Raw genomic sequence first — 25,056 nt, 5'->3', positions numbered from 1 at the left:
CGGGGTCCGGGCGCCCGGGCTCCCCAGCGCCCCCGGCCCCGCCCCCCGCGCGCCCCCCGGCCGGGCCCGCTCGCGGCCGGGTCGGCGGGGCGGGGGCTGGCGGGGCGGGGCGCGCGCCGGCGGGGCCGGGACATGTAGTCCGCGCGCCGCGGCCTCCCCTGGGCAGCCCCGGCGCGGGCCCGGCCGCGGACTACGACTCCCGCCAGGCGCCGCGGCGCAGCGCATGAGCCCTGCTCGGCTCGGGCGCGTCTGTGCTGTGCCGGGGCCGGCGAGCCAAAGAGGAGCCGGCCGCGCGGGCCGGGAGGGACGGCGCCGCAGCCGCGAGGCCAAGTACGCCTTTCTCTCGCTTGCTTGCGCGCGCGGGGCGGCGGGCGGCGCGGGCGGCGGCGGCGGCGGGCCGGGCGGGGGGCGCGGCCCCGAGCGCCCCGCGCAGGCCGTGGCGCGTCCGAGGCCGCCGGGCGCCCGGGGCCGCCGCCGCCGCCTTCTTTGTGCGCGGCCACGATGCAACAAAGCGCGGCGGCGCGGGCCGCGCTCCTCGCGCCCCCTCCCCCGGCCGCCTCCGGCCCGGGCTCGGGGGCGTCGCCGCGGCCGGGGCGCGCAGCCCGGAGTTGGCACGGCCCGCGCGCCCTCCGCGGAAGGCATTTTTCCCCCCCTTTGCTCTGCCCGCCATCTTTTGGAGAGGAACCCGGGAAGGTGCGCGCCGGCGCCACGTTCCCCGCGCGCGGAGAGCGGCGGGGTGGGGGGGCCGCCCCGCGGAGCGGCTGCGTGGCCTGGGGGCGGCCGCTGGCCGCGGCTGGGGCCTCCGGGAGTCGCTAGGCTTCCGCAGCGCAGCCTGGGGGCCCCCAGCTGCTGTTGTAAACCGGCCCAGAAAGCGCTTGATGCGGGCGAGGCCGGGCGGCGGGAGCGCTGTGCCTGCTTCCCGCGCGGCGTGGGCTGCGGAGGGACCACGGGTTACCCGTCCGGGGGACACGCGCACCTCGCATCTCCGCGTCCACGCGCGTGGCCCCGTGGGCGGCCGGACTAGCTGGGCCTCGGGGAAGCTGCCCCTCCCCTCTCTCCACCAGTTGCGCCGGGGCCGGGACGGAGGCCTTGGGCACGGGGGGCGCAGGCCGTGGCCCCGTCCGAGCTGTGGGTGCCCTCGGCGCGCGCGGGGTCCTCTCAGGCTGCAGGCTTTGGCGCCCAGGGGCGCGTGGCGCGTTCCCCGCCGCGTCGCGCCGGGTTATTGTCTGGAAAGTTAACGGAGAGGCGGTGCCTTGTGCGGCCGCTGGGGGGGGGGACTCGAGGAATCGCCCCCCCCTCCGTGTCCTCCCCTCTCCCCAGCGAGGTCGGGGGCGGGGGGTGGACGCAGCTCCGCGTTCGTCCCGGGGCCTGTCGTTCTTTCTTTAAGATGGAGATCGTTCGGAGCCCCTGGGTCGGCTCCCAGGAGATCTGGAACCTGTGCGAGTTGGCTACGCGGCTCCCTGCCGTGGGGGGGCAAAGGAAGACCCAGACCCGCTCGGGGCCCTGCCGTGGGGGGGCGGGGTTGTGAGCGGGACCGGGGAGGCACCGGCCAGGGGCGAGGGGCAGTGCGGGCCAGGGGCCAGGGGCGCCTCTCCTGACCTTCCTGTTCACCAGGCCCCTGCCCCTGTGAGACCCCATGGGCGCGGCGCCCCCGGGCCGGGTGGGAGCAGGGATTTTCAAAGTTGCCGTGGTTTGGGAAGCAGGGTTCTTGCTCACGCCCGCCTGGGAAGGGGGAGCCAGATTGGTAAATACTGGCCCGCCGGCCCGCGCCCGCGGAAAGTGAAAGTGGGGGTGTGGGGAGGCCCTCAGCCGCTGCCTCCGGGCTGGCGGGATGCCCGCCCCTGACCCTGCACCCCAGGCAGGCCGGCCAGAGTTGCTGTGGCCACTTCCTGGGGCCTGGTGGCAGAGCGTCCCCCTGGGGCCCAAGTGGAGTTCTTGGAGCGAGGCCCTAACAGCTGCACGGCGTCCATCTGCCTCTCTGTCCGTCCACTGGTGGGCCCAGTTTGCGTTCCTGGCCGGGTGTGTGCGGGGGGTGGGGCTCCCGGCCTGAGGCCCCGGGGGAAAGCAGCTGGCTCAGCTGCGGCACTGGTAGCAGCAGGGCCCCCACCTCCTGTCTGGTGGTCCCCTGGGATTGCAGACCGAGCTGCCCCTGGCTTCCGCAGGTGACGCGGGCGAATGGGGGCACGGGGCAGGACTGTCCACGGTCCACGGTCGGTAGTGGGGTCTCTGGGTGCACGCCGGCAGGACCTGGGGCCTCCCGCCCCCCCACCTGCCCTGTGAGTGGCTGTCGCCCAGCCCAGCAGGGGGCAGCAGCAGGGCTGCCCCACCCGAGATCGCAGGGCCCTTTCCGAGTGTCTGGGTGTGTGTGCGTGGACGGTCTCTGTTCTAGGCCTCTGGTCTTGGGAGCAGGCTGGGGGCCTGTGTGTGCGGCCAGAGGCGCTGGGCTCGGCGCCTGCCCTTGCTACTCCTTCCCGGAGCCCCTGGCACTGGCAGAGGTGGCCGGGAGGTGACCAGGGGTTTGCTGCCACCTGCACGGGGTCTCCCTGGGGGGGGGGGCCCAGGTCACAGGGACCACACTCGTGAGGAGGGGCCTACTGGTAAAGACCAAGCGTGTGGCGTAGTGACCGGTCTGTCCGTGGCGGGCGGCGGGGCTGGGGCAGGGGTGCTGTCTGGGGGCCACTCACCTTGTCTGCTCACCTTCCAGAGCCAGCTAGCTGGCCAAGGGGGCTGGGCACGAGGCAGGTGTGGAGGGTGTGGCTCGGTGGGCTGTGGACTTGGGGACAGGCTGGGTCTGTGTCCAGCTGGACCAGGGACTGGGCAAGCCCTGGCCTCTGGGCTGCTGCTGTTCCTCTCCGCCCCCGGGCCTCACTTTCCATCTGTTAAATGGGATGGTGGGGCTGGCAGGAGAAGGGAGGGACCTGTGGGCACAGCTTTGGGTCAAACGGCTGGCGGTGGGGGTGGAGTCAGTCCTGCTGCTGACGCACCTGTGTCCGGTGCTGAGTGGACAGCGGCTACAGGGACCGTATGCTGGGCGATGGGGGGGCGAGTCAGGTCTGCCCCCGGGGTCCCAGGTCCTGCCAGGGAGGTGTGACTGCCTCCCCACCACAGGGGGACAGGGCCTGGCGTGGTCTGGGCCCAGTGCCTGGTGCTGGATTCCGTGTCCAGGGGGCGTTGGCGGCACATGGGCGCTCCGAGCCTTGTGAGGCTGAGGCCGCCTGACCGCGTGCTGAGAGCGCCCTCCCGAGGTGGGGCCCTGCCCTGCCCCCGCCCCCATGGGGTGCGTGCCCTGCTGGGGCTCTGCCGTACCAGGCCCCTGCGCAGAGGTCGTTTGTCCTGGCTTTGGGGTAGTTTTGTGTGTTTTCTGTCTGTCTTGGGGGGTGGAGGAATGTGGTCAGCTGCAGTGGGGTTTGGGGGTCACGTGAAGGCTGACCCCCCCTGCTGGAGAGGCGGGCTCCCCAGTGGGAGAAATGCAGCCATGGAGTCCAGTCTGGGGGTCCCCGAGGCACTGCCGTGTGCCGGGCCTCAGGACAGCCGCCAGGTCGGTGGGTGGCTGCAGGCTGGGGTCACCGCGTGAGCCGGGGTGTTGGCCCTAAGCATCCCAGCAGCAGGCCGGGCGGTGCCTGCCTGGGAGCGGCCACGGTGGCGATGGAGGACATGCAGGGCCGTGGGCCCTACGCGGCCTGACGCCTTCCTGGGCCGCCTGGAGGCCCCGACCCCCGGTGCCTCCCTGGGTCCACAGGAAGAAGCAGTTGGCTCCGTCCGTCACAGGAGCCGGCCCTGCCCCTGCGGATCTGATTTCCGCAGGCCTGGGGGCCGGCCCGAGTGGCCGCTGGTCGCCATGTGGGCCGTGGGGGCCTCCTCCACCATCTGGGGCCGGGCGCTGGGGCTCAGCCTGGGTCTCTTCCCAGGACCCCGGTTCCCGGTCTGCCGGAGCTGACCGCAGTGGTGGGCACGGCGGTGAGTGGGTGAGGTCGGGGTGGCCCTGATCAGGCCCTGTGCGGGCTCTTTCCCCTGGGCAGCCTTGTGCCTGGTGGCCCTTCCTTGGGGAGGTGGGGCAGCGGGGCACGCGGGGCATCTGGGGGGCCCCTGAGGCCGTGGCAGGGGACTCCCCTCCCCCATCACAGGGTGACTTCCTGGAAGCCCCCTTCTGGTGGGGACGGTGGGGCTGCCTGGGCCCCCCTGAGGCTGGGACGCCCTCCCCACCTCCCCCTGCACCATGAGGTCGGCTTCCAGGGCAGCAGGGCCACCCCTGCAGGGTCGCTGCCATCCGGCGCCCCCTCCTCTCAGATCCCGAATACGCCCAGCTCGGAGCCTCCTGGTGCCCTTGTGTCCGACCTTCGGCTGTCCCTGTGGCTGGGAGGGCCTCGCCCCTCCCCACGCCGGCTGGGGCTACCTTTCACGCTGGACGCTGGGCCCTGGATCAGGACCCCTCGCCCCGGGACCAGGCCAGCCTGGAGCACCCCCGCTGGCTCCTTGCTACTCCGGCCTGTGCCCCAAGGCTGCGGAGACCAGAGGGGTCCCGTAGGCTGCTGCTGACTCCTTGGTGGGGGGGGGGGTTTCCTGTGTCGGGGGCTGCTCAGGCCCCCACCTCCCCTGCGTTTGTCCTGACCCCTGAGATAGCCTTGGCCATGGGGTCCTGACTGGCGACTGCCCCAGCCTGGCCCTCTCAGACCTCGGCCGAGCCCGGCGGGGACTTTGTGGTTATTGGGGTTTCCGCTCCGGGTGGTTTCGGATCCTCTTGTGCCGAAGGCGGCTGTCTCCTCACTCTTCCACCGCATCGGCACAGGCGGCCCCTGCCGGCGTGGCCAGCCCACTGCTGTGCGGAGGCCTGGAGAGGTGGCCCCAGGGAGGGTCTTGGAGCCTCAGCCCCTGTGCCCAGCTGGGTCCAGCCTCCCCCAGGGTGGCAGTGGGCGGGGAAAGCGCCCACAGGCTGCGTACCATGTGCGGGGAGACTGGCTGCTCCGTGTTTCACACATGTGCCCGGGCTTGTGGCCGGCATCGGTGGCGTCTGTGAGCCCTGAACCCGGTGAGTTAGGGCCCCTCCACTCCCGCAGAGCAGACCCCTCTGGCCGTGTCTCAGACCCTGTGTCTGCACTTGAGGTCTGGGGGAGGGGGTCTCACCACCTCCTGCTTCTCCTGCCTGGTCCCTGGCCATCCCAGCTGAGCCCCTGGCTCTCCAGCCCTGTTCTGGGATATGGCTCACGGCGTCCGTGGGGTCCCCCGAGGAGAAGGGGGCGCACCCTCTCCCCTGAGCGGAGGTGGAGCTGGAGGTGCCGCGCATGAGCTCCCCTGCAGCCCCCGCGGGAGCAGCTTGGGCCAGTCCTGTCCACTCAGCCCCTGCCCGTGCTCACCCCACAGCCGCATTCCGTTCCCAGCACAAATCTAAAAGTCTCAGAAACTCTAACCCGTCCCCGGACCCACCCTGATTCCAGAGCCGGCCCACACCCTCCTCACTGCTTCCAGCCTGAGCCAGGCCCGCCCTGTGTCTGTCCGGCTCTGCCTCAAATCCCGTGTGCCGCCTGTCCCCCGGCAGGTGGGGAGCACCCCACGTTTCCCCTCATGTAGAATGGAGCCCCCCAGCAGCCAGCCCCAGCCGGCAGCAGCCTGCTTTGTCCCAGGACCGCCGTCCTCGGCTGGACGGGGGCGGGGGGCGTGGCAGGGGGCGGCTGGGAAAGGCCCTCCCTGGTGTGGGTGTTGGTGTCTGGCTTGGGGTGGGCACCAGGGGTGGGCTGTGCAGGAGAGGTTCCCTCTCTGCTCCCCACGGCACCGCGCCTGCCGCTCTGGCCCCGTGAGATCCTGGGCAGGGGGCACTCAGTGGCCGGCCACACTCGCTGCCCTGTGGAGCAAGGGGTGCTCTTTATTTCTGGGTGCTGGGGGAGAGGGAGGCTTGTGGGTGCCATGGGTCTCCTCGGTCCCTAGGCTCCTCGACCACCCCCCCCGCTGCAGCCCCTTCCAGGTGACCGCAGGGCCCCGGCTGCCTAGCCGGGGGTGCCTGTGCTTGTGTCCACCTCTGACCATTGGCTAAGGCGTCCCTGTGGGAGCGGAGCCGTGGCTGCGGGTGTGTGGCCGTGCCTGTGTGCGGCACATGTGGGGAAGAGGACGTAAATGCCACTGGCAGGGGAGCCGGGCTCTTTGGTGTGGCCGTCTCCAGGGCCCTGCTGCCCCAGGTCCGTCCTTGGGCCGCCGGGCCAGGGAGGGAGGCAGTGGGTCAGGGGTGCAGGCGTCTGTCCTCCTAGACCCACCTCACTCCGGGTGCTGGTGTCAGGGACCCCACCCTGTCTGGAACCTGCACGGCGACATCTGCTTGGCTGATTTTCTTTCTTTTTTTTTTTTTGACAGAGTGGACAGTGAGAGACAGAGAGAAAGGTCTCCCTTTTCTGTTGGTTCACCCCCCAATGGCCGCTGTGGCCGGCGCTGTGCTGATCCAAAGCCAGGAGCCAGGTGCTTTTCCCGGTCTCCCATGCGGGTGCAGGGCCCAAGCACTTGGGCCATCCTCCACTGCACTCCCGGGCCACAGCAGAGAGCTGGCCCGGAAGAGGGGCAACCGGGACAGAATCCAGCACCCCGACCGGGACTAGAACCCGGGGTGCCGGCGCCACAGGCGGTGGATTAGCCTAGTGAGCCGCGGTGCCGGCCATGACTGCTGATTTTCAAGGGGCGACGGCGGCGCCCTAGCGGGTCCCACACTGGGCTGTGACCACACATCCCCGTGCTCTGAGGAGGCTGGCCCGCCACCGTGCCCAGCGTCTGGGGTCCTGGGCCCGGAAGTGTGTCAGGCATGGGGGCCTCCTGGGGCAGCTGGTGCAGTCAGGGACTGCATGTGTGCCGGCGGCCTGAGCCCCTGGTGGGGCCGGGCTGGGGGCTGCTCTGCTGCCCAGGTCCTGGTGGGGAGGGAGTTCCGGGAGGCCTTGGGAGGGGCACGTGAGGCGCCCAGGGCTGACACCAGGGAGCATTCTTTGGATGAGGGCGGCCGGCAGGCTGCTGGCCGAAGCCTTTCCCTCCCTGAGCTGGCCGGGAGCAGGTGGACCTGTGGGCAGTAAGCGTGGCACGCACTGACAGGCAGCTCTGGCGTTGGTGTTGGGCGGCAGGGAAGGGGGGGCTGTGGTATAAATGCTCCCCCCCGGGCAGATTCCAGGGCCCAGCTCGGGTTCTCTGGGCCTCTGTTGTTAGCGTGAGCCAGCCCCTCTGCACTGATCCATGGGGAGCCCTGGGCCCCGACTGGCCTAGACACGGTGGACGTGTGCACAGAGAAAGCTGGGTGGTGGCAGAGCCCACAGGTGGGGTGGGCCGCCCAGCTGTCCTGGCAGCCTTTCCCGGCAGAGGGGGAACCAGGCCACACAGCACCACGCAGCCCCCACCTCCGGCCAGGACGTGGCTGTGCGTGCGGGGTGGCACGCTGGCACCATTGCTGCCTACTGCTCCTGGGGCTCTTGGGGTCATCCTGGTGTTTCCAGGGACCTGCCAGGCAGTGGTGGCCGCCGTCACGGTCAGGCCAGGCCGGGGGAGGGCCACGGTAGCCCCGTTCGCTCCCCAGGAGGCGGAGGAGTCGGGCCAGCATGGTCCCTGCTGCCCCCTCTTGCCGTCCTGATTGGCCGAGGGCTGGGCCACCATCACAAACGCCAGAGCCGGATCTCCCGGTTACGTTGGAATCTCGTGCCCGCAGCCTCGCGCAGAAGGCACTGTGCCGACCGGGTCTGCATCCCAGGGTCGCGGTTCGTCTGCCCGTCTGCCCGTCTCGGCCCTCTTGGGTGCTGGTTGTCGCTCTCCAAGTGTGCGTCCCTCCTGCGAAGGTTGCCACAGCCAGGCGCAAAGGGGCCAGCAGGAGGGAGTCGCGCCTGACCAGAGGGTGGGCGGTGGGGCCGGAGAGCCGAGCCCCCAGCTCGCCCGACCCCTGCCGCTCACTCCGTGCCCCTGCCCTGGAGCAGGGGCTCATGCTCGGCGACCCCCCGCCGCTCTGCGGGGGGAGCATCGCCCCGTGACAGGTGAGCTGGTGGAACCCAGCAGGCGGCTGGGGGGTGACGGCCCCTCTGAGCCGTCCCTCGTCCCCTGCAGGTGTTGCCTGGTTGGGCCCGGAAATGGGACGTCGAGCCTCCTTGGGGAGCATAGACGCAGCCAGGGCCCCTGCACGCCGCTGCTGCTGTGGCAGGAAGTGAGCCAGCTGCCGAAGGATGTCCACCACGGCGGTCGCCCCCGCGGGGATCCCAGCGGCCCCGGGCCCTGTGAACCCCCCCCCGCCAGAGGTCTCCAACCCCAGCAAGCCGGGCCGCAAGACCAACCAGCTGCAGTACATGCAGAACGTGGTGGTCAAGACGCTCTGGAAGCACCAGTTTGCCTGGCCCTTCTACCAGCCCGTGGACGCCATCAAGCTGAACCTGCCGGTGAGTGCTCTCCTGCCCTGGGCTCGGGGAAGGCAGCGCCCACGCCCAGGATGGCCCACAGGGGGCGGGCACAGGGCCTTCGGGGGTGTGGCCGAGTGCAGGGCAGCTGGTCCCCAGGTGCAGGGTCTGGGAGTCCATGCACCTCCAGGCTGGGCGGGGTGAGGGCTCTCGGAGCTGTGTCCCACCCAGTTGAGCCCTGGCCGGGGCCGAGCATCCCATAAGGTGACCTGGCAGCCTGCCGGGGCAGCCGCTTGACATCGGACAGTGTCAGGACAGTGTCAGTGCAGCCCATCTTCAGGCGCGCACTGGGTTTTGACCTGAACCCGAGTGGAGAAACCCTGAGTGTTAGAAGTGTGGGTGGCCCAGCTCGGGCCGTGGAAGCCCTGGCGGGTCCTCCAGCAGCTGGCCCGCCGCCTCCACGGCTCCCCCCGCCCCCGGGGCTCCCCCTGTGGGCCCCGCCCACGTGGTGCCTGGCCTGCGGTCGCTGCCTTGGGAGAGGAGGGAGGAGTTGGTTCTGTGGGGCGCACTGGTGACGCCCCGGAAACGCCTCTCAGGACTATCACAAGATCATCAAGAACCCGATGGACATGGGCACCATCAGGAAGAGGCTGGAGAACAACTACTACTGGAGCGCCAGCGAGTGCATGCAGGACTTCAACACCATGTTCACCAACTGCTACATCTACAACAAGGTGGGGGCACACAGGGCAGCATCTGGTGGGGGGGGCACAGTGCTACAGTTACAGCAGGGGGAGCCGCGGTCACACACTGCTACATCTACACAAGGTGGGGGGCACAGTGCTGCATCTACAGCAAGGTGGGGGTCGGGGGGTCACACTGCTACGTCTAAATAAGGTGAGGGGCACAGTGCTACATCTACAACAAGGTGGGGGGCACAGTGCTGCATCTACAACAAGGTGGGGGGCACAGTGCTGCATCTACAGCAAGGTGGGGGGCACAGTGCTGCATCTACAACAAGGTGGGGGGCACAGTGCTGCATCTACAACAAGGTGGGGGGCACAGTGCTGCATCTACAACAAGGTGGGGGGCACAGTGCTGCATCTACAACAAGGTGGGGGGCACAGTGCTGCATCTACAACAAGGTGGGGGTCGGGGGGGTCACACTGCTGCAGCTACAAGAAGGTGGGGGTCGGGCTGCATCTACAGCGAGGGGAGCCGGGGTCACACACTGCTACAGTTAGAACAAGGGGAGCCGCGGTCACACACTGCTACAGTTAGAGCGAGGGGAGCCGGGGTCACACACTGCTACAGTTAGAACAAGGGGAGCCGCGGTCACACACTGCTACAGTTAGAACAAGGGGAGCCGCGGTCACACACTGCTACAGTTACAGCGAGGGGAGCCGGGGTCACACACTGCTACAGTTAGAACAAGGGGAGCCGCGGTCACACACTGCTACAGTTAGAACAAGGGGAGCCGCGGTCACACACTGCTACAGTTACAGCGAGGGGAGCCGGGGTCACACACTGCTACAGTTACAGCGAGGGGAGCCGGGGTCACACACTGCTACAGTTACAGCGAGGGGAGCCGGGGTCACACACTGCTGCAGTTACAGCGAGGGGAGCCGCGGTCACACACTGCTACAGTTAGAACAGGGTGAGCCGGGGTCACACACTGCTACAGTTACAGCGAGGGGAGCCGGGGTCACACACTGCTACAGTTACAGCGAGGGGAGCCGGGGTCACACACTGCTACAGTTACAGCGAGGGGAGCCGGGGTCACACACTGCTACAGTTACAGCGAGGGGAGCCGGGGTCACACACTGCTACAGTTACAGCGAGGGGAGCCGGGGTCACACACTGCTGCAGTTAGAGCGAGGGGAGCCGGGGTCACACACTGCTACAGTTACAGCGAGGGGAGCCGGGGTCACACACTGCTACAGTTACAGCGAGGGGAGCCGGGGTCACACACTGCTACAGTTAGAACAAGGGGAGCCGCGGTCACACACTGCTACAGTTACAGCGAGGGGAGCCGGGGTCACACACTGCTACAGTTACAGCGAGGGGAGCCGGGGTCACACACTGCTACAGTTACAGCGAGGGGAGCCGGGGTCACACACTGCTACAGTTAGAGCGAGGGGAGCCGGGGTCACACACTGCTACAGTTACAGCGAGGGGAGCCGGGGTCACACACTGCTACAGTTACAGCGAGGGGAGCCGGGGTCACACACTGCTACAGTTACAGCGAGGGGAGCCGGGGTCACACACTGCTACAGTTAGATCAAGGGGAGCCGGGGTCACACACTGCTACAGTTACAGCGAGGGGAGCCGCGGTCACACACTGCTACAGTTACAGCGAGGGGAGCCGGGGTCACACACTGCTACAGTTACAGCGAGGGGAGCCGGGGTCACACACTGCTGCAGTTAGAGCGAGGGGAGCCGGGGTCACACACTGCTACAGTTACAGCGAGGGGAGCCGGGGTCACACACTGCTACAGTTACAGCGAGGGGAGCCGGGGTCACACACTGCTACAGTTACAGCGAGGGGAGCCGGGGTCACACACTGCTACAGTTACAGCGAGGGGAGCCGGGGTCACACACTGCTGCAGTTAGAGCGAGGGGAGCCGGGGTCACACACTGCTACAGTTAGAACAAGGGGAGCCGCGGTCACACACTGCTACAGTTACAGCGAGGGGAGCCGGGGTCACACACTGCTACAGTTACAGCGAGGGGAGCCGGGGTCACACACTGCTACAGTTACAGCGAGGGGAGCCGGGGTCACACACTGCTGCAGTTAGAGCGAGGGGAGCCGGGGGTCACACACTGCTACAGTTACAGCGAGGGGAGCCGGGGTCACACACTGCTACAGTTACAGCGAGGGGAGCCGGGGTCACACACTGCTGCAGTTAGAGCGAGGGGAGCCGGGGTCACACACTGCTACAGTTACAGCGAGGGGAGCCGGGGTCACACACTGCTGCAGTTAGAGCGAGGGGAGCCGGGGGTCACACACTGCTACAGTTACAGCGAGGGGAGCCGGGGTCACACACTGCTGCAGTTAGAACAAGGGGAGCCGCGGTCACACACTGCTGCAGTTAGAGCGAGGGGAGCCGGGGTCACACACTGCTACAGTTACAGCGAGGGGAGCCGCGGTCACACACTGCTACAGTTACAGCGAGGGGAGCCGGGGTCACACACTGCTACAGTTACAGCGAGGGGAGCCGGGGTCACACACTGCTACAGTTAGAACAGGGTGAGCCGCGGTCACACACTGCTGCAGTTACAGCGAGGGGAGCGGGTGGGCTCTCAACTGCCTGTGTGCGGCCCAGCTCCCCAGAGGCTCTGTGGTGCCCTTGCTCCACCCTCGGAAGCCTTAAAGAAACGGGTGCGGGTTCACGGGTGTGGGGGGCGGCAGGCGGCTTCAGTGGCGGGGGTGCTGTCCGGTTCACCCCCCCCCCCGCTCCCCGGTGGAAGCGGCAGAGGCAGCTGGTATGCCGGGCTGCGGGGAGGCCCTGTGCTTCTCCCCGAGGCCCGGGGAAGGCTGGTTTCGCTGCGCACGCTCCGAGCCGGCCGCCTGGGCCCCACAGCGTCCTCTGCCGACGTGTGACCCGGCTTCTGTGTCTTCAGCCCACAGATGACATAGTGCTGATGGCCCAAGCCTTAGAGAAAATCTTTCTCCAGAAGGTGGCCCAGATGCCCCAGGAGGAGGTCGAGCTACTGCCCCCCGCCCCCAAGGGCAAAGGCCGGAAGCCCGCTGCGGGAGCCCCGAGCGCAGGTACAGGGGGGGTGGGCGGGCCGGGCCTGAGCCTCACCAGCGGCTTCCCCCGCCTTGGTGAGGCTGCCAGGTGCCTGTTCTCGGCTGCGCGTGGCATGGGGGCCAGGAGGGTGCTGGGGCCGACCCTGTGGGAAGATCCCGCGGCCCCGAGGCCCAAGAGCCCTGGCGTGAGAGCCTGGGAGGCAGATGTGTGTGTCCACGCACGGCCCAGTGGCACAGCCCACGCCCCGGCCGTCTGTGCTGGACATGAGATGGGCAGTTACCAAAGAGACCCCGTGGGGTCCCAGGCAGTGAGTCTGGCTTGTCTCTGGCCGCATGCCGGGCCGGGCCCTGCCCTCGGTATGCAGGTCTGGGGGTCCCGGGAGGGACAGGCTCCTCTGGCTGGCAGCTCGGTCCCTCACCCCTCGCCCCTGGTAGAGCCTGCCAGTGACCCCTCCCCCGCCCCGCCCTTGTCTTGAAGGTACGCACCAGGTGGCGGCCGTGTCCTCCGTCTCCCCGGCAGCCCCCTTCCAGAACGTGCCCCCCACCGTCTCCCAGACGCCCGTCATTGCCGCCACCCCCGTCCCAACCATCACAGCGAACGTCACGTCGGTCCCCGTCCCCCCGGCTGCCGCCCCCCCTCCTCCCGCGACACCCATCGTCCCCGTGGTCCCTCCCACACCGCCTGTCGTCAAGGTGAGCATCGCCGGGGGTGGCCATGTGCCCAGGTCTGTTTGGGGGTCCTGGGTCTGGGGAGGTGAGGGGTGGGCTTTGCTGCAGCCGCCCTCCCAGCGCCGGCCCCTGGGAGAGGGTCTCACCGTGCCCCTCGAGGTTGGCCTGTTGGCTGCAGACATGGAGCAGAGCCCAAGGCTGGGGAGCTGCAGGTCACACAGCTGGCAAGGGCTGGGCTGAACTTGAACTCCTCTGGCTCAGTGGGGAAGCTGTGAGCAGGAAGTCCCGCCCCTGCGGGGCCCTGCCAGGCTCCGGCGTCTTGTCTTCGGTTTGATCCTCACAGCGGCCCTCAGGCAGGCAGCGCCCTCCCCGTCTTCCAGGTGTGGAAGTGGGCGCTCAGAGGGGTTGAGTGGTTCTCCAAGGTAACGCCGCCTCCCTGCTTCTCTGGGGCCCGCGCTGCCGGCCGGCTCGCGCGTGGCGTCCTGCGGGCGCCTGTTGAGTGTCTGGGGAGCCGGCTCGCACCCCTGCCCGTCTGAGGGCCGTGGCGTGGCATGGCTGACCTGTGAGGCCGCCAGCCCCGGCCTGGGAGCCTGGGGCTCCTGCTCAGGCTGGCCGTGTGCCCGCGCTCAGGTGCACAGGAGCCCTGCCCAGGGGCCCACCACCCCGAGTGCTCCCTCACCTTGCAGAGCCCCGAGTCTGCCTGGTGCCTGGCTTGGCCCCAACACCCCTGCCCCTACACGCACCCCCGAAGGCTCTGGGTCTCCTCTCCGTGCCCGAGACCAGGCCCGGGGGCTCCCCTCGACCCACATAGCACAGAGCCGCCGACTTCCTGGTCTCCATCCCGCCACGGCTGCTGCTCATCTCCCAGAACGCCCGCCCCGCTTGTGTTTGTCCTCGGAGCGCTGGCTCCAGCCCTCGTCCGGGGCCCCTCCTGCCGGTCCTAGAGCAGGGAATCCCCGCCCTGGTTGGCGGCCCGGCCTGGGTGCCCGCGGGGACCGGGAACTGCATGTGGCCCCTCACACGGCTCCGGGCTGCAGCGCATGGTCCAGCCCCGGCGCCCGTGCTCAGGGGAGGGCAGGTTTCACAGGAGCCCGGGCAGTGACCTGGGGCCAGCGACGCGGCCCCCTGAGCCTCGGTGTCCCACACCGTGGGGCCGTGCGCGGGGTCGCCAGGCTCAGGGCTCGGCAGGTGCTTCTCCCACGGCCCCTCGCTCCCGGCGCTCACCCGTGGTTTCGCCGTTTCAGAAGAAGGGCGTGAAGCGGAAAGCAGACACGACCACGCCCACGACCTCGGCCATCACCGCCAGCCGGAGCGAGTCGCCCCCGCCGCTGTCCGACCCCAAGCAGGCCAAGGTGGTGGGGCGGCGGGAGAGTGGGGGCCGCCCCATCAAGCCGCCCAGGAAGGACCTGGAGGACGGCGAGGTGCCGCAGCACGCCGGCAAGCGGGGCAAGCTGTCCGAGCACCTGCGCCACTGCGACAGCATCCTGAAGGAGATGCTGTCCAAGAAGCACGCGGCCTACGCCTGGCCCTTCTACAAGCCCGTGGACGCCGAGGCGCTGGAGCTGCACGACTACCACGACATCATCAAGCACCCCATGGACCTCAGCACCGTCAAAGTACGCCCGCCCTCGGCTGGAGGCCCGGCCCGGCCGTGGCTGGGGAGGGGCGGGGGCGCAGGCGAGCCGGGGCGCTGACGTCACACACCTGCTTCCCGGCGCCCGGCCTGAAGCCCTCGAGGTGACCGCTGCCCGCTTAGCACGAGCCTCCCTGCGGCCCTGGACGTGGCTGCCGCAGCAGAGAGGAAACTAGGGTGGCCGCAGGGAGGCCTGGCTTCTGCCCCCACCCCAGGTGGCAGCAGGCCCTGGAGGGGCGGAGCTGAGGCCCAGAGGCCAGCCCTCCCTGTCTGCAGGGGTTCCCTGTCAGCTCCGAGCAGAGAGACAGCGAGGGGGGTCTGCCCTGGGCTCCTACCCGGCACCCCTGCCTTCCAGGGAGAGCCCGAGCCCACTGGCCCGTGGGGCACATATAGCCTCCCCCCCCATCATTTCCTGTGTGGGTCCGGGGCCCGCAGAGGCCGTTCCCGGTCACTCAGCCTCTTCCGATGAGTGGCATCTCTGCTGGGCTGATCATGGGCGTCAGGTGCCTGGTGGTTGGACCGGGGGCTGCCCTGGGGCCATGCAGCCTCTGGAAGCTTCCGGAAGCCTCCGTGCCCGCCCCCGAGGCCTGGGTCTGTGCGTTTCTGGGGTGTCGGGCCCGGCCTGGGGTTCCGCCGAATCCAATTTTGGTCAGAGGCTCTGCTCAGCTCCTGAAACCCTAGGGAGTCAGCTCTGTTTTGTCGGGAACCCACCATCTCCGTCACGGCCTGGGCAGGCGCATGGCACACACGGGGCCCCCCTGCTGCGGGTGTGGACAGACCTCGGGCAGCATCCCCGCACACCTCGTGGCAGATTCTAAAGATGCAGCACTCGGGGGAGGTTGCGGGGGCCCGCCATCGTCCCCCAGCCTCAGGACCCACAGGCTGCCCTGCACCCGTGTGCCAGCCCCTCCCCGCCAGGCCTGCGGGCCATGTGGGTCACCTCCCCAGCCTCCCCCCTCCCCAGGGGCCGCCTGCCTGGCCCTTGTCCCCTGCGGTTGGAGGCCACTGGCTCCAGCTGGGCCCTGGGACATGGCGGTGTCCTGTGAGACGCACGAGGACCGGGCCCCGGCCGCGAGGCCCGATGTTGTCATCCACAGACCGAGCGGCCTCCTGGATTCCAGGGCGCGCGGGGCAGGGCCCTGTGGCAGCCGCAGGGCCTGGGGCAGGGTGTGTGCTTCTGCAGCCAAGACCCCTGCCCCACTAGGGCCGCTGTGCCCCAGTCGCTGGGAGCTGGGGCCTGGCTGGCCAGTGAGCAGGGGCCACCCGCGGGCTGGTTCCGGCCAGAGCCCGCCAGGCTGCTCACACCGTCGCCCGTATGTGTTTGCAGAGGAAGATGGACAGCCGCGAGTACCCGGACGCACAGGGCTTCGCCGCTGATGTCCGCTTGATGTTCTCCAACTGTTACAAGTACAACCCTCCGGACCACGAGGTGGTGGCCATGGCCAGGAAGCTGCAGGTAACCCAGGGCCGGCGTGGGCCGGGTGAGCAGCAAGGGGCCGTGCCAGGGCACCCGGGGGGACACGGGCACCTCCTGTCCACTTGGCTTGGTGTCCCCAGGAGAGCAGGCTCATGGGGCCAGGGAGCACCCCTCCCCCAAGCCGGCTGCGCTGTGCCACTGCAGGGGGACTCTCCCGTGGCCGGCAGCTGTGGCGTCACGTGACACGTGACACGTGGCCGTGGGGCTTTGCTGTGTGACGACAGGAACAGGTGCATTGAGCACCTGAACACTCGGCCGCCCCAAAGAAGGCGTCTGAGCTCGAGCACAGGGACGCTGCGTGAAGGCACACGGATCTCACTGTGTGTGCACATGTGCACATGTGTGTGTGATCTGCGCACATGCGTGTGACCGTGTGCACATGCGTGCGTGACCGTGTGCACATGCGTGTGTGACCTGCGCACATGTGTGTGACTGCGCGCATGCGTGCGTGACTGCACACATGCGTGTGTGGCCATGTGCACTGCGTGTGTGACCGTGCGCGCATGCGTGCGTGACTGTGCACACGTGTGCGTGTCTGCTGCCGTCTGGGTGCTGTGCGGGTCAGCACCCCAGACTCCGCCGCTGACCTTTTTATAACAGACCCTGCAGGTCGCCTGCGCGCGTTTTTCTCTTCTGTATTTGAAAGTCGGAGGCCGAGGGTTGTTTCCGTGTCTGAGTGACCGCCAGCGTCGTCCAGGGGCCTCCCCCGTGGACAGAAGAGGAAGCCGCGTGGCTCCATGCCCTGCTTCGGGCCATCTGCTGCCCCCGGGACCCAAGCGTCCTGTCCCTGCTGACCCCTCTGGGCTTCCGCGCGTGGGCCCTGTGGAGGGCCCCCCACCGCCTGGTGCTGCTGGAGCCACCGCAGGGCCGGCCGGCACCTGGAGGGCGCCCGCAGGAGTCCGAGTCACCCCAGGGCCTTGGTCAGCGGATTCGCTGCGCTGGGGCCCGGTCTGTTCCGGGGGCACCGGTGTCAGCTGTGTGGCTGCCGGGGCGGGGGGCCGGCGACTCCCCTCCCCAAACTGCAGTCCCACGGTGGGAGCTATGGGGCGGGGGAGGAGCCTCGGGGGACGCTTCGGCCTGGCCCGGGATCCTCAGCGTCATGGTCTTCCCCAGGACGTCTTCGAGATGAGGTTTGCCAAGATGCCGGATGAGCCCTCCGAGACACCGGCGCTGCCGGCCCCCGCGGCGCCCGTGGTGAGCAAGGGCGCCGAGAGCAGCCGCAGCAGCGAGGAGAGCTCCTCGGACTCGGGCAGCTCGGACTCCGAGGAGGAGCGGGCCACCAGGCTGGCCGAGCTGCAGGAGCAGGTGGGGCGCGCGGGGCCCTGTGGGGCCGCCCCGGGGCTCCCCGGGCACGGTCAGTGGTCAGTGGGCGCTTACACGGTGGCGGTGGGTGGTGGGCTGTGGGCATGTGCATGCGAGGCCCTGCGGGGCCGCCCCGGGGCTCCCCGGGCACGGGCGGTGGGCGCGCACGCAGGGCCCTGTGGGGCCGTCCCTTGGATCGCCGGGCACGGGCGGTGGGCGCGCACGCGGGGCCGCCCCCGCTCACCCCCGCCCTCCCCCGCCCTCGCGCAGCTGAAGGCCGTGCACGAGCAGCTGGCCGCCCTGTCTCAGGCGCCGGTGAACAAACCAAAGAAGAAGAAGGAGAAGAAGGAGAGGGAGAAGAGGAGGAAGGACAAGGACAAGCACAGGGCCAAGGCCGAGGAGGACAAGAAGGCCAAGGCGGCGCCGCCCGCCAAGCAGGCCCCGCAGAAGAAGGCGCCCGCCAAGAAGGCCAACAGCACCACGGCGGCCGGCAGGTGCGCGGCGCAGCTGGGGGCGCCTGCAAGTGCCCATGGCGGGGGGCGGCTGGAGGGTCCAGTGAGGCCCTGGGGGCGGAGGGGGCGGCTGGGGGGGCCTGCGAGCACCCGTGGGCCCGGCCTCCGCCTGGCGTGCTGACCTCTGCGCCTTGGCGCCCTGTATACGTTTCCCTGACCTGGGCCGCGGATCTCCCTAGGGGCCCGGGCGCCTGTTTCTACTCAGCCAGGGGCCGGTCAGGTGCCCTGGCGGGTGGCCTGCCTAGACTGTCTCAGCTTCTTAGGCGGCCTTTGCTGTGCGCTGGGCGCTGCCCCGGTCACCCGGCACCGCGAGCGGCCGGCCTGGCCACACGGGGCCTCAGGTCCCTGAGAGCCAGGAATCGCAGGCACAGGCCGCGGAGGCTGGGAGAGGGTGGCCCGGGGGACGGGGTCCATGCTGGTGGGCTCCTTGAGGTGGTCCGTGGTGCTGCTCCAAGCACACGGGCGGGGAGTCGCGTCCTGGTTGGTGTGGCAAGCGGGGGAGGGGCAGGAGCGGGGGGAACTGTGGGCCCACTGCAGTGGGGACAGTGGGGACGGAGCCAGGGTTCTGACGGCCGTCTGGGGGCTGGCGTGGGCGGGCCTCGGTGGGTACAGGCGGAAGGAGGAAGGCGCGGTCGGGAGCCGGTCTGGGGCCGGCTGTTGATGGGAGCGGTAAGTGTGAGGGCCAGGTGGCTGCCCCCCGCCTCCGGCTGGCTTTGGCTGGTTCTCCCAAATGTGTGGGGGCGGGGGGTAACACCCCGGAGCCTGGGGCCCATCGGAGTGCCCGGGAGGCGTTTGTGGATCCGGTGTCCGTGCCTGGGCAGCCCGCTGGGCCCACGGCTGTGGTTGTGTGAGGTCTTCGGCGCGACCCCCGCTGTCCTGACGGTGAGCCATGGTGGCGTCGCGCTGGCCGGCCCCCGTCGGTGGGGACGGGGCGCTGCTCTCCTGCTGCCGGCGGCCCGCGACTTTCTCTCGGTGACTCCCGTGCTGCCCAGTCGACGTCGCAGAGGGCCGGCGTCTCTCTCCGTTGGTTTTCTGTTTTCTCGTCCGTTCCTTTCCGGCCTTCTTACCTCCGTTTGCTTGTTTTAGGTGTGGTTTGATCTTTTTTCTAGCTTTTTAAGGTAGAAGTGTACATTACTGGCTGGAGACTGTCTTTTTTTTTTTTTTTTTTTTTTTTTAAACATTTATCTGAGACGCACAGCTGCAGAGGGAAGGAGAGAGAGAGAGAAAGAGAGAGAGGAGAGAGAGGTCTTCCACCCGCTGGTTCACTCCCCAGATGGCCACAACGGCCAGAGCTGGGCTGATCTGAAGCCAGGAGCCAGGAGCTTCCTCCAGGTCTCTCACGCAGGTGCAGGGGCCCAAGAACCTGGGCCATCTTCTATTGCTTTCCCAGGCCACAGCAGAGAGCTGGACCGGAAGTGGAGCAGCCAGGACTCGAAGCGGTGCCCGTATGGGATGCCGGTGCTGCAGGCGGCGGCTTTACCCGCTGCACCACAGTGCCGGCCCCGAGACCGTCTTCAGTAACGCGCTTAGTGCTGTACATGGTCACCTGAGCTTGCGCTGGTGCGGCCAGTTTTGATTTGTTGTGATTTCATTTTCCCTTATTTCAAAATATTTTCTAACTTGGGTTCGATTCCCTCCTTCGACCCCAGTGGATTACCTGGCATTGTGTTGTTCAGTTTCAGAATTGGGGGTGGGGGCCCTGGTAACTGGTTCTTGGACTCCGGTCGAATCCCTTCAGGGCGAGAGGCCGTGATCTTGCCAGAGCCCGGTGGAGCTGGGGGAGTGTGCGCTCTGCTGGTCCCCGGGGGAATGACACGCGTGTCGGTGTGGGCGGATCCCAGGACCCCAGAAGGGAACAGGCGTCGCTTGAGCCACCGCCTCCTGCCGCCGCGGTCACCCAGGGAGTTCCTGCCCCGCAGACGCGGGTTTTTCAGTTTCCCTTCCGTGCTAAGTGTCACCTCATGCGTCGGGAAGCCCGGTCTTCGGGTGCGCACGCCTCAGGACGGGGGTGTCTCCCTGGCCGCGTGTGCCGAGCCCCCGTTTCCCCCGCGGCCCCCCGTTCCCGTCGGCTTTGTCGGAAGTGAATCGGGCGCTGCGTCTCCTCCCCGGCTTCCACGTTCCCCACCCGACTCGTGGCACCCACAGAGGGTTCGGCGCGTTCGGTCCGGTGACGTTCAGTGTATTTGCCGGCGTGATAGGGGTCCCGGTGCCGTGATGGGGGTCCCGGTGCCGTGATGGGGGTCCCTCCGCCGTGATGGGGGTCCCGGTGCCGTGATGGGGGTCCCGGTGCCGTGATGGGGGTCCCTCCGCCGTGATGGGGGTCCCGCCGCCGTGATGGGGGTCCCGCCGCCGTGATGGGGGTCCCTCCACCGTGATGGGGGTCCCGCCGCCGTGATGGGGGTCCCTCCACCGTGATGGGGGTCCCGGTGCCGTGATGGGGGTCCCAGTGCCGTGATGGGGGTCCCGCCGCCGTGATGGGGGTCCCTCCGCCGTGATGGGGGTCCCGGTGCCGTGATGGGGGTCCCTCCGCCGTGATGGGGGTCCCGCCGCCGTGATGGGGGTCCCGCCGCCGTGATGGGGGTCCCTCCACCGTGATGGGGGTCCCGCCACCGTGTCCTGTTTTCTGTCCGTCCCTGCGCTCCCCTTCGACGTGAGCTCAGGGTCGGCTCCTCGCCTGCGGAGTCTGAGACGCGGTGTCAGCCTGCGGCAGCCGGCAAAGCCCCAGGGAGGGGCGCTGCTTCGGGAGGAGGCCCGACACCCTGTTGCCGTGTCCCCCGCCCCAGACAGCCGAAGAAAGGCAGCAAGCAGGCGTCGGCGTCCTACGACTCGGAGGAGGAGGAGGAGGGCCTGCCCATGAGCTACGACGAGAAGCGGCAGCTGAGCCTGGACATCAACCGACTGCCGGGCGAGAAGCTGGGCCGCGTGGTGCACATCATCCAGTCCCGGGAGCCCTCGCTGCGCGACTCCAACCCCGACGAGATCGAGATCGACTTCGAGACGCTGAAGCCCACCACGCTGCGGGAGCTGGAGCGCTACGTGAAGTCCTGCCTGCAGCGGAAGCAGCGGAAGCCGCTGTGTGAGTGGCCCGCCCGGGGCCCAGCCGGGGTCTGCGGCCCGGGTCTCCCTGGGGCTCCGATGGCCTAGGGCACACCAGGGCCCTTCCGTGCAGAGCCCTCCCCGGGTCGGCGTGGGCGCCGGCTGCTTTCCCCCAGCCCCCTGCCCCAGAGTTGGTGGTCTGGCTGCCTGGACCCGTGAGTCCCGCAGCGGGAGGGTGGGCAGCCCCGGCCGTCCAGGGCTTGCTGGGGCCGCCCAGGTGCACCCCGCCCCTCTGGCTCTGAAAGGGGCGGCCTCCTCTTCTTGGACGGCCTGTCTGCCCACGGGAGGTCGCGGTGGACTCGGATATGGTCATAGGGGACGGGGGCCAAGCTCCAGGAGCGCGGCAGCCTCGTGGCTCAGCGCGGGGAGGGATCTGCTGGCTGACCCTTGCCCCCGCCGCACCGGAGTGGCCCCGTTCCACTCGGGGCTCCCGTGAGGGGCGGAGATGCGGCCTGGCACCTGAGGAGGGCTGCGTGGGGGCGGGGTTCCGCGCCCGGCCCTGCCGCTGCACCGGCCCAGCTGTGTCGTTGTCCGCCCTCAGCAGGCAGCGGGAAGAAGCAGGCGGCCAAGTCCAAGGAGGAGCTGGCTCAGGAGAAGGAGAGGGAGCTGGAGCGGCGGCTGCAGGACGTGCGCGGGCAGCTGAGCGGCGGCAAGAAGCCGGCCAGGAAAGGTACCGCCGGCGCCTCCGTCCGCGGGCGTGCCCGGGGGTGAGGCCTCGGCTCCCTTTCTGGGGCGCCGGGTTCCAGAGCAGCACGGACAGGTGGCCCCGGGCAGGCGGGCGCTCTGTGACCACGCCTCCCGCCTGTGCCCAGCTGTGGCCCAGGCTGCACCGTGCAGCCGGCTGGCCGGGCAGGGGCCGCCGCGCCCGCTGTGTGGGTGCTGCTGGGGTCTTCTGCTTAAGGGAGCAGCCACTCCCTTCCCTGCTGACCGCCCGGGGCGGGCCCTGGGCTCCCCGTGGGGTCCGCCTGGACGTGCGCACGCGGGAGGGGGCTGCCCTGCGCGGTAGGTGAGCACCTGTCCCCCACCCCGTGTCGCCCGCAGAGAAGTCCGGCTCGGCGCCCCCGGGGGGCCCCTCCCGGCTGAGCAGCAGCAGCTCCTCGGAGTCGGGGAGCAGCAGTTCCAGCGGCTCGAGCTCCGACAGCAGCGACTCGGAGTGAGGACGCCGCCCTCCCGAGACCCCGCCCGCCCCCTCTGTGGTTAATATACTACTTCTGTTCACGGCGTGCAGGCTTGATTCTCAGTGTTACCGTATCTTCCAGTCCCGCGTGAACAGGCCCGAGGGCGCTCCCGGGGAGCCCCGGCTCCATGGGAGGCGTGAACTCTGCACGGGACCGCGTGGAGAGGACGCCTGCCGCCGCCGCCCTGTAACCATAGACAGGCGGAGGACCCCGCGCCCCGCCGCCGGGAGCTCACGCCGGGCGCCGTGGCTGCGTTTGGAAGCTGTTGGCTTTGCAAACCGGTGCTGTCTCTGCCGCGCGGGCCGGGCGCGGGCCCCCTGTCGGCCGCCGCCAGCCGTCCATGCGGCCGAGGAGGACAGGTGCACCTGCTCCTGAGACGCCGGCCCCGCCCCGAGCAGCGAGGGCGGGGCGGCTGCGTGCGCGGCGAGCGTGCGGGTTTCCAGACACTGAAACTTTTTACCTCAACTTAAAGAAGATTTAAGAGAAAAAAAGAAAAAAGACTTTTTTTGTAAAGTTCAGCAATTTTCTACACAAGTCCAGCCCCGTCGTGTCCCCCGCTGGTCAGCTCGCTGCCGCCGCCGGAGCCGCGTCCCCGGCTTATGTATATAGAAATACTTTATTTATTAACATCATTGGTCATTTTTAAAAAAGAAAAAAAGAAAAAAAAAAAGAAACGCACGCGCCAGGAAGGCGTGGGGGCCGCGGGCCTGGCGGGGCGGCGGGGGCCGGCGGGGCCCCCTCCAGGTGCTAATGCCTGCTCCGGCCCGCCGGCTCCGCCTCGCGGCTCGGCCCTGGTGGGCCTGGGCGGCGCGGAGCTACAGCACATTCTGGTTTTTTATTTTTTGTCTTTTGTATTCCCTCCTGGTCTCCCCGGGTCTGTTTTTCAAGGAAATCAGTTTAGGGCACCCCCTCCTCCCCCACCCCCAGTTATATAAACTTTGTAATCTGAGAGAGAAAAAATGTATAGTAAAGCTACGTCTCGATTTGTGACTTGCGATTGTAAAGATAATAATAATAATAATATACAGAGTTTAACGGAAGGCGACGCTTGGTCCTGTTTCTCCCGAGGCCGCCCCGCCGGCCTGGCCGCCCTGGTCAAGGGCCCCTCCCTGTGCGTGGGAGCCCCCCCCACTCGTGATGGGCGGAGCGGAAGTGGGTGGCACCTCCGGGGGGGCTGCAGGGTCCCCGTCGGCGCGGGACACCTGTGAGTTGTTTGGAAGGAGAATGTAAGTGGATTTCACAAGTCCCCGGTTTTTCAAGTTACCCTTGGTTCTCAAAGGTATTTTCTGAGCAGATCTGGATGGCGACGTAGCTGTGACCGAGGACTCGCGCAGGCCAGGAGGGGTCTGGGAGGTGCCCCCCCCTTCCCCCCCCCGGCCGAGGTCCCTGGTGCTGCACAGTTGCCGAGGCCGGCCGAGCGGCGGGGCGGGGCCGGCGGTGTGTGTTGGTTCCTTGGCCGGGACTGGGGGGTTCCCGGCGCTCCCGGGAGTCTGTTTTGTATCGAAGATGTTCCTTTCTGTACGGCGTGCATGCAAGCTGACCTGCCCTGAAGCCCCGTGTCCCCTGTACCGCCCCGGCCGCGGCCGCCCAGCTGTAGCGCGTCCTCGGCACGCCGGCCGCGACCGTCGGGCGAGTGCTGGGGCGGTTCTTTGATGTTTCTGCTAATCCTGACCCTTCTGGGCGTTTGTTTGGTTTTCATAATAAAAAGAAAAGAAAAAAAAACAGAAGGCTGCGTGTGTGCGTGTGTGCGCCGTGCAGCCCGGCAGGGGTGGGGCTGCGGGAGCCGCTCGCCCGCCACGCCCTGCGGCCCTGGGGGGGTCGGCCAGTGGCCAGTGCTGCTGCCCGTGGCTGTGGGGCGGCACCAGGATTCAGGGACCCTCGCTTCCTGCCTCCCCCCCAGTTCCTCACGGACGGACGGGGCTCCCCTCGCCCGGCCCCGGCTGGCACTGTCCCTCCTCTTCTCCGTGCCTGTCCACCCTATCCCACACCTGACACAGGTCCTCCTCCGCCAAACCGCCCAGAGCCGGCCTCAGGCACGCGGCCCGGCCCCCGGCTGCCGCTCAGCACAGGACGAGGTGTCCCAGCGCCGCCCCCCGAGTGTGTCACCGTAGCTGTTGGTGCTGGGCCTGGGAGACGTGGGGGCCCGGAGCCAGGCCCGGGGACAGTGCATCCCACTCAGGACTGGGCCGGCCGCCTCCAGGACAGATGGCGCCTGCTAAGCCGCTTGGGGCCAGCTGGCGGCCGCGTGACGCCGTGTAAGGCACCCAGATGGGCGAGGGACGCTGGCACCCCCACCTCGCAGACTCAGCCCGGCTCCTGAGCGCCGGCTCCCGGACAGCGAGGGCCAGATCGGAGGGGCCCTGGCTCGGCAGGCGGCGGCCGCAGACCAGGCCTCTGGCTGGACCCTGGGCATCTGGGCATGCGGTCTGCTCCAGCAGGGCCACTCTGGGACGTTTGCTCCTGAACCCGGACAGCGAGGACGGCCACGTGCGGGGCTGCCGTGGGCAAGGCCCGGTGCCACGCTGGGCTCCCGGGAGAGCTGCCCCACACTGATGCCGGTGGGGAGGGCGCGTTGGCCGTGCTTCAGGCATTTCGGGGGGGGGGGGGGTCAGATAAAACAAGAGGAGGGAAAGACTCCTAAGGGCGTTTATTTAGGAAGCACACAGCAGCCCCTGTTCCCACGGCCAAGTGGACTCGATGTGGCTCGTGGCTTGGGGAAGTGGCCGCCACAGGGGACAGCAGTGCCAGCCACGCCACGTCCCAGCAGCCGTGGCAGCCTCCGAGCGTGGAAACCGGGGCAGGGTCGCTGCCAGCAACTCCCATGGGGGTCCCTCGTCGCATTCCGGGTGCACCTGCCCGTGAGCCCCAGGTGCTTGGGGGCCAGTGTCAGCGCCCACTTCAACCGCCGCCCAGCAGGTCCCCAGGAGCCGGCCGAGGCTCCGGTCGGCTTCTGTCCTGGTCTCGCAAGGGGCACCGGGGACCCGCGCCAGGTCCAGCCCCTCGTCTCTCTCTCTCCCAGGCTCCGGTCGGCTTCCGTCCTGGTCTCGCAGGGGGCACCGGGGACCCGCGCCAGGTCCAGCCCCTCGTCTCTCTCTCTCC

The 25,056-nt window shown here is 68.8% G+C and overlaps 1 protein-coding gene across 3 annotated transcripts; it reads left to right on the top strand.

Moving 5' to 3' along the window:
- The first annotated feature begins 244 nt into the window (after positions 1–244).
- Positions 245–23,649, top strand: BRD3 (bromodomain containing 3). Of its 3 annotated transcripts, XM_062185050.1 has the most exons (12): positions 245–330; positions 8,053–8,378; positions 8,933–9,070; positions 11,961–12,108; positions 12,569–12,783; positions 14,004–14,375; positions 15,720–15,848; positions 16,983–17,174; positions 17,442–17,665; positions 20,467–20,759; positions 21,321–21,449; positions 21,821–23,649. In XM_062185050.1, the coding sequence occupies exons 2-12, from the start codon at positions 8,169–8,171 to the stop codon at positions 21,934–21,936; spliced, it is 2,166 nt and encodes a 721-aa protein (XP_062041034.1). In that variant the 5' UTR covers positions 245–330; positions 8,053–8,168; the 3' UTR covers positions 21,937–23,649. The 3 variants fall into 3 exon arrangements, with proteins under 3 accessions (XP_062041034.1, XP_062041036.1, XP_062041035.1); XM_062185052.1 differs by lacking the exon at positions 245–330 and having other exon boundaries at positions 12,015–12,108; XM_062185051.1 differs by lacking the exon at positions 245–330 and having other exon boundaries at positions 21,324–21,449.
- The last annotated feature ends 1,407 nt before the right edge of the window (positions 23,650–25,056 follow it).

Source organism: Lepus europaeus, unplaced genomic scaffold, assembly GCF_033115175.1.
Source record: "Lepus europaeus isolate LE1 unplaced genomic scaffold, mLepTim1.pri SCAFFOLD_258, whole genome shotgun sequence".
Lineage (NCBI taxonomy): Eukaryota > Metazoa > Chordata > Mammalia > Lagomorpha > Leporidae > Lepus > Lepus europaeus.
The sequence above is the reverse complement of the archived record's forward strand: the minus strand, read 5'-3'. Positions and strand labels throughout refer to the sequence as shown.

Excerpts from the sequence above, each read along its gene's own strand:
- BRD3 (XM_062185050.1), top strand. The coding sequence starts at position 8,169 with ATGTCCACCACGGCGGTCGCCCCCGCGGGGATCCCAGCGGCCCCGGGC. Across the intron at positions 12,784-14,003 it reads CCACACCGCCTGTCGTCAAG|AAGAAGGGCGTGAAGCGGAA; the intron begins GTGAGCATCGCC and ends TCGCCGTTTCAG. Across the intron at positions 17,175-17,441 it reads TGGCCGAGCTGCAGGAGCAG|CTGAAGGCCGTGCACGAGCA; the intron begins GTGGGGCGCGCG and ends GCCCTCGCGCAG.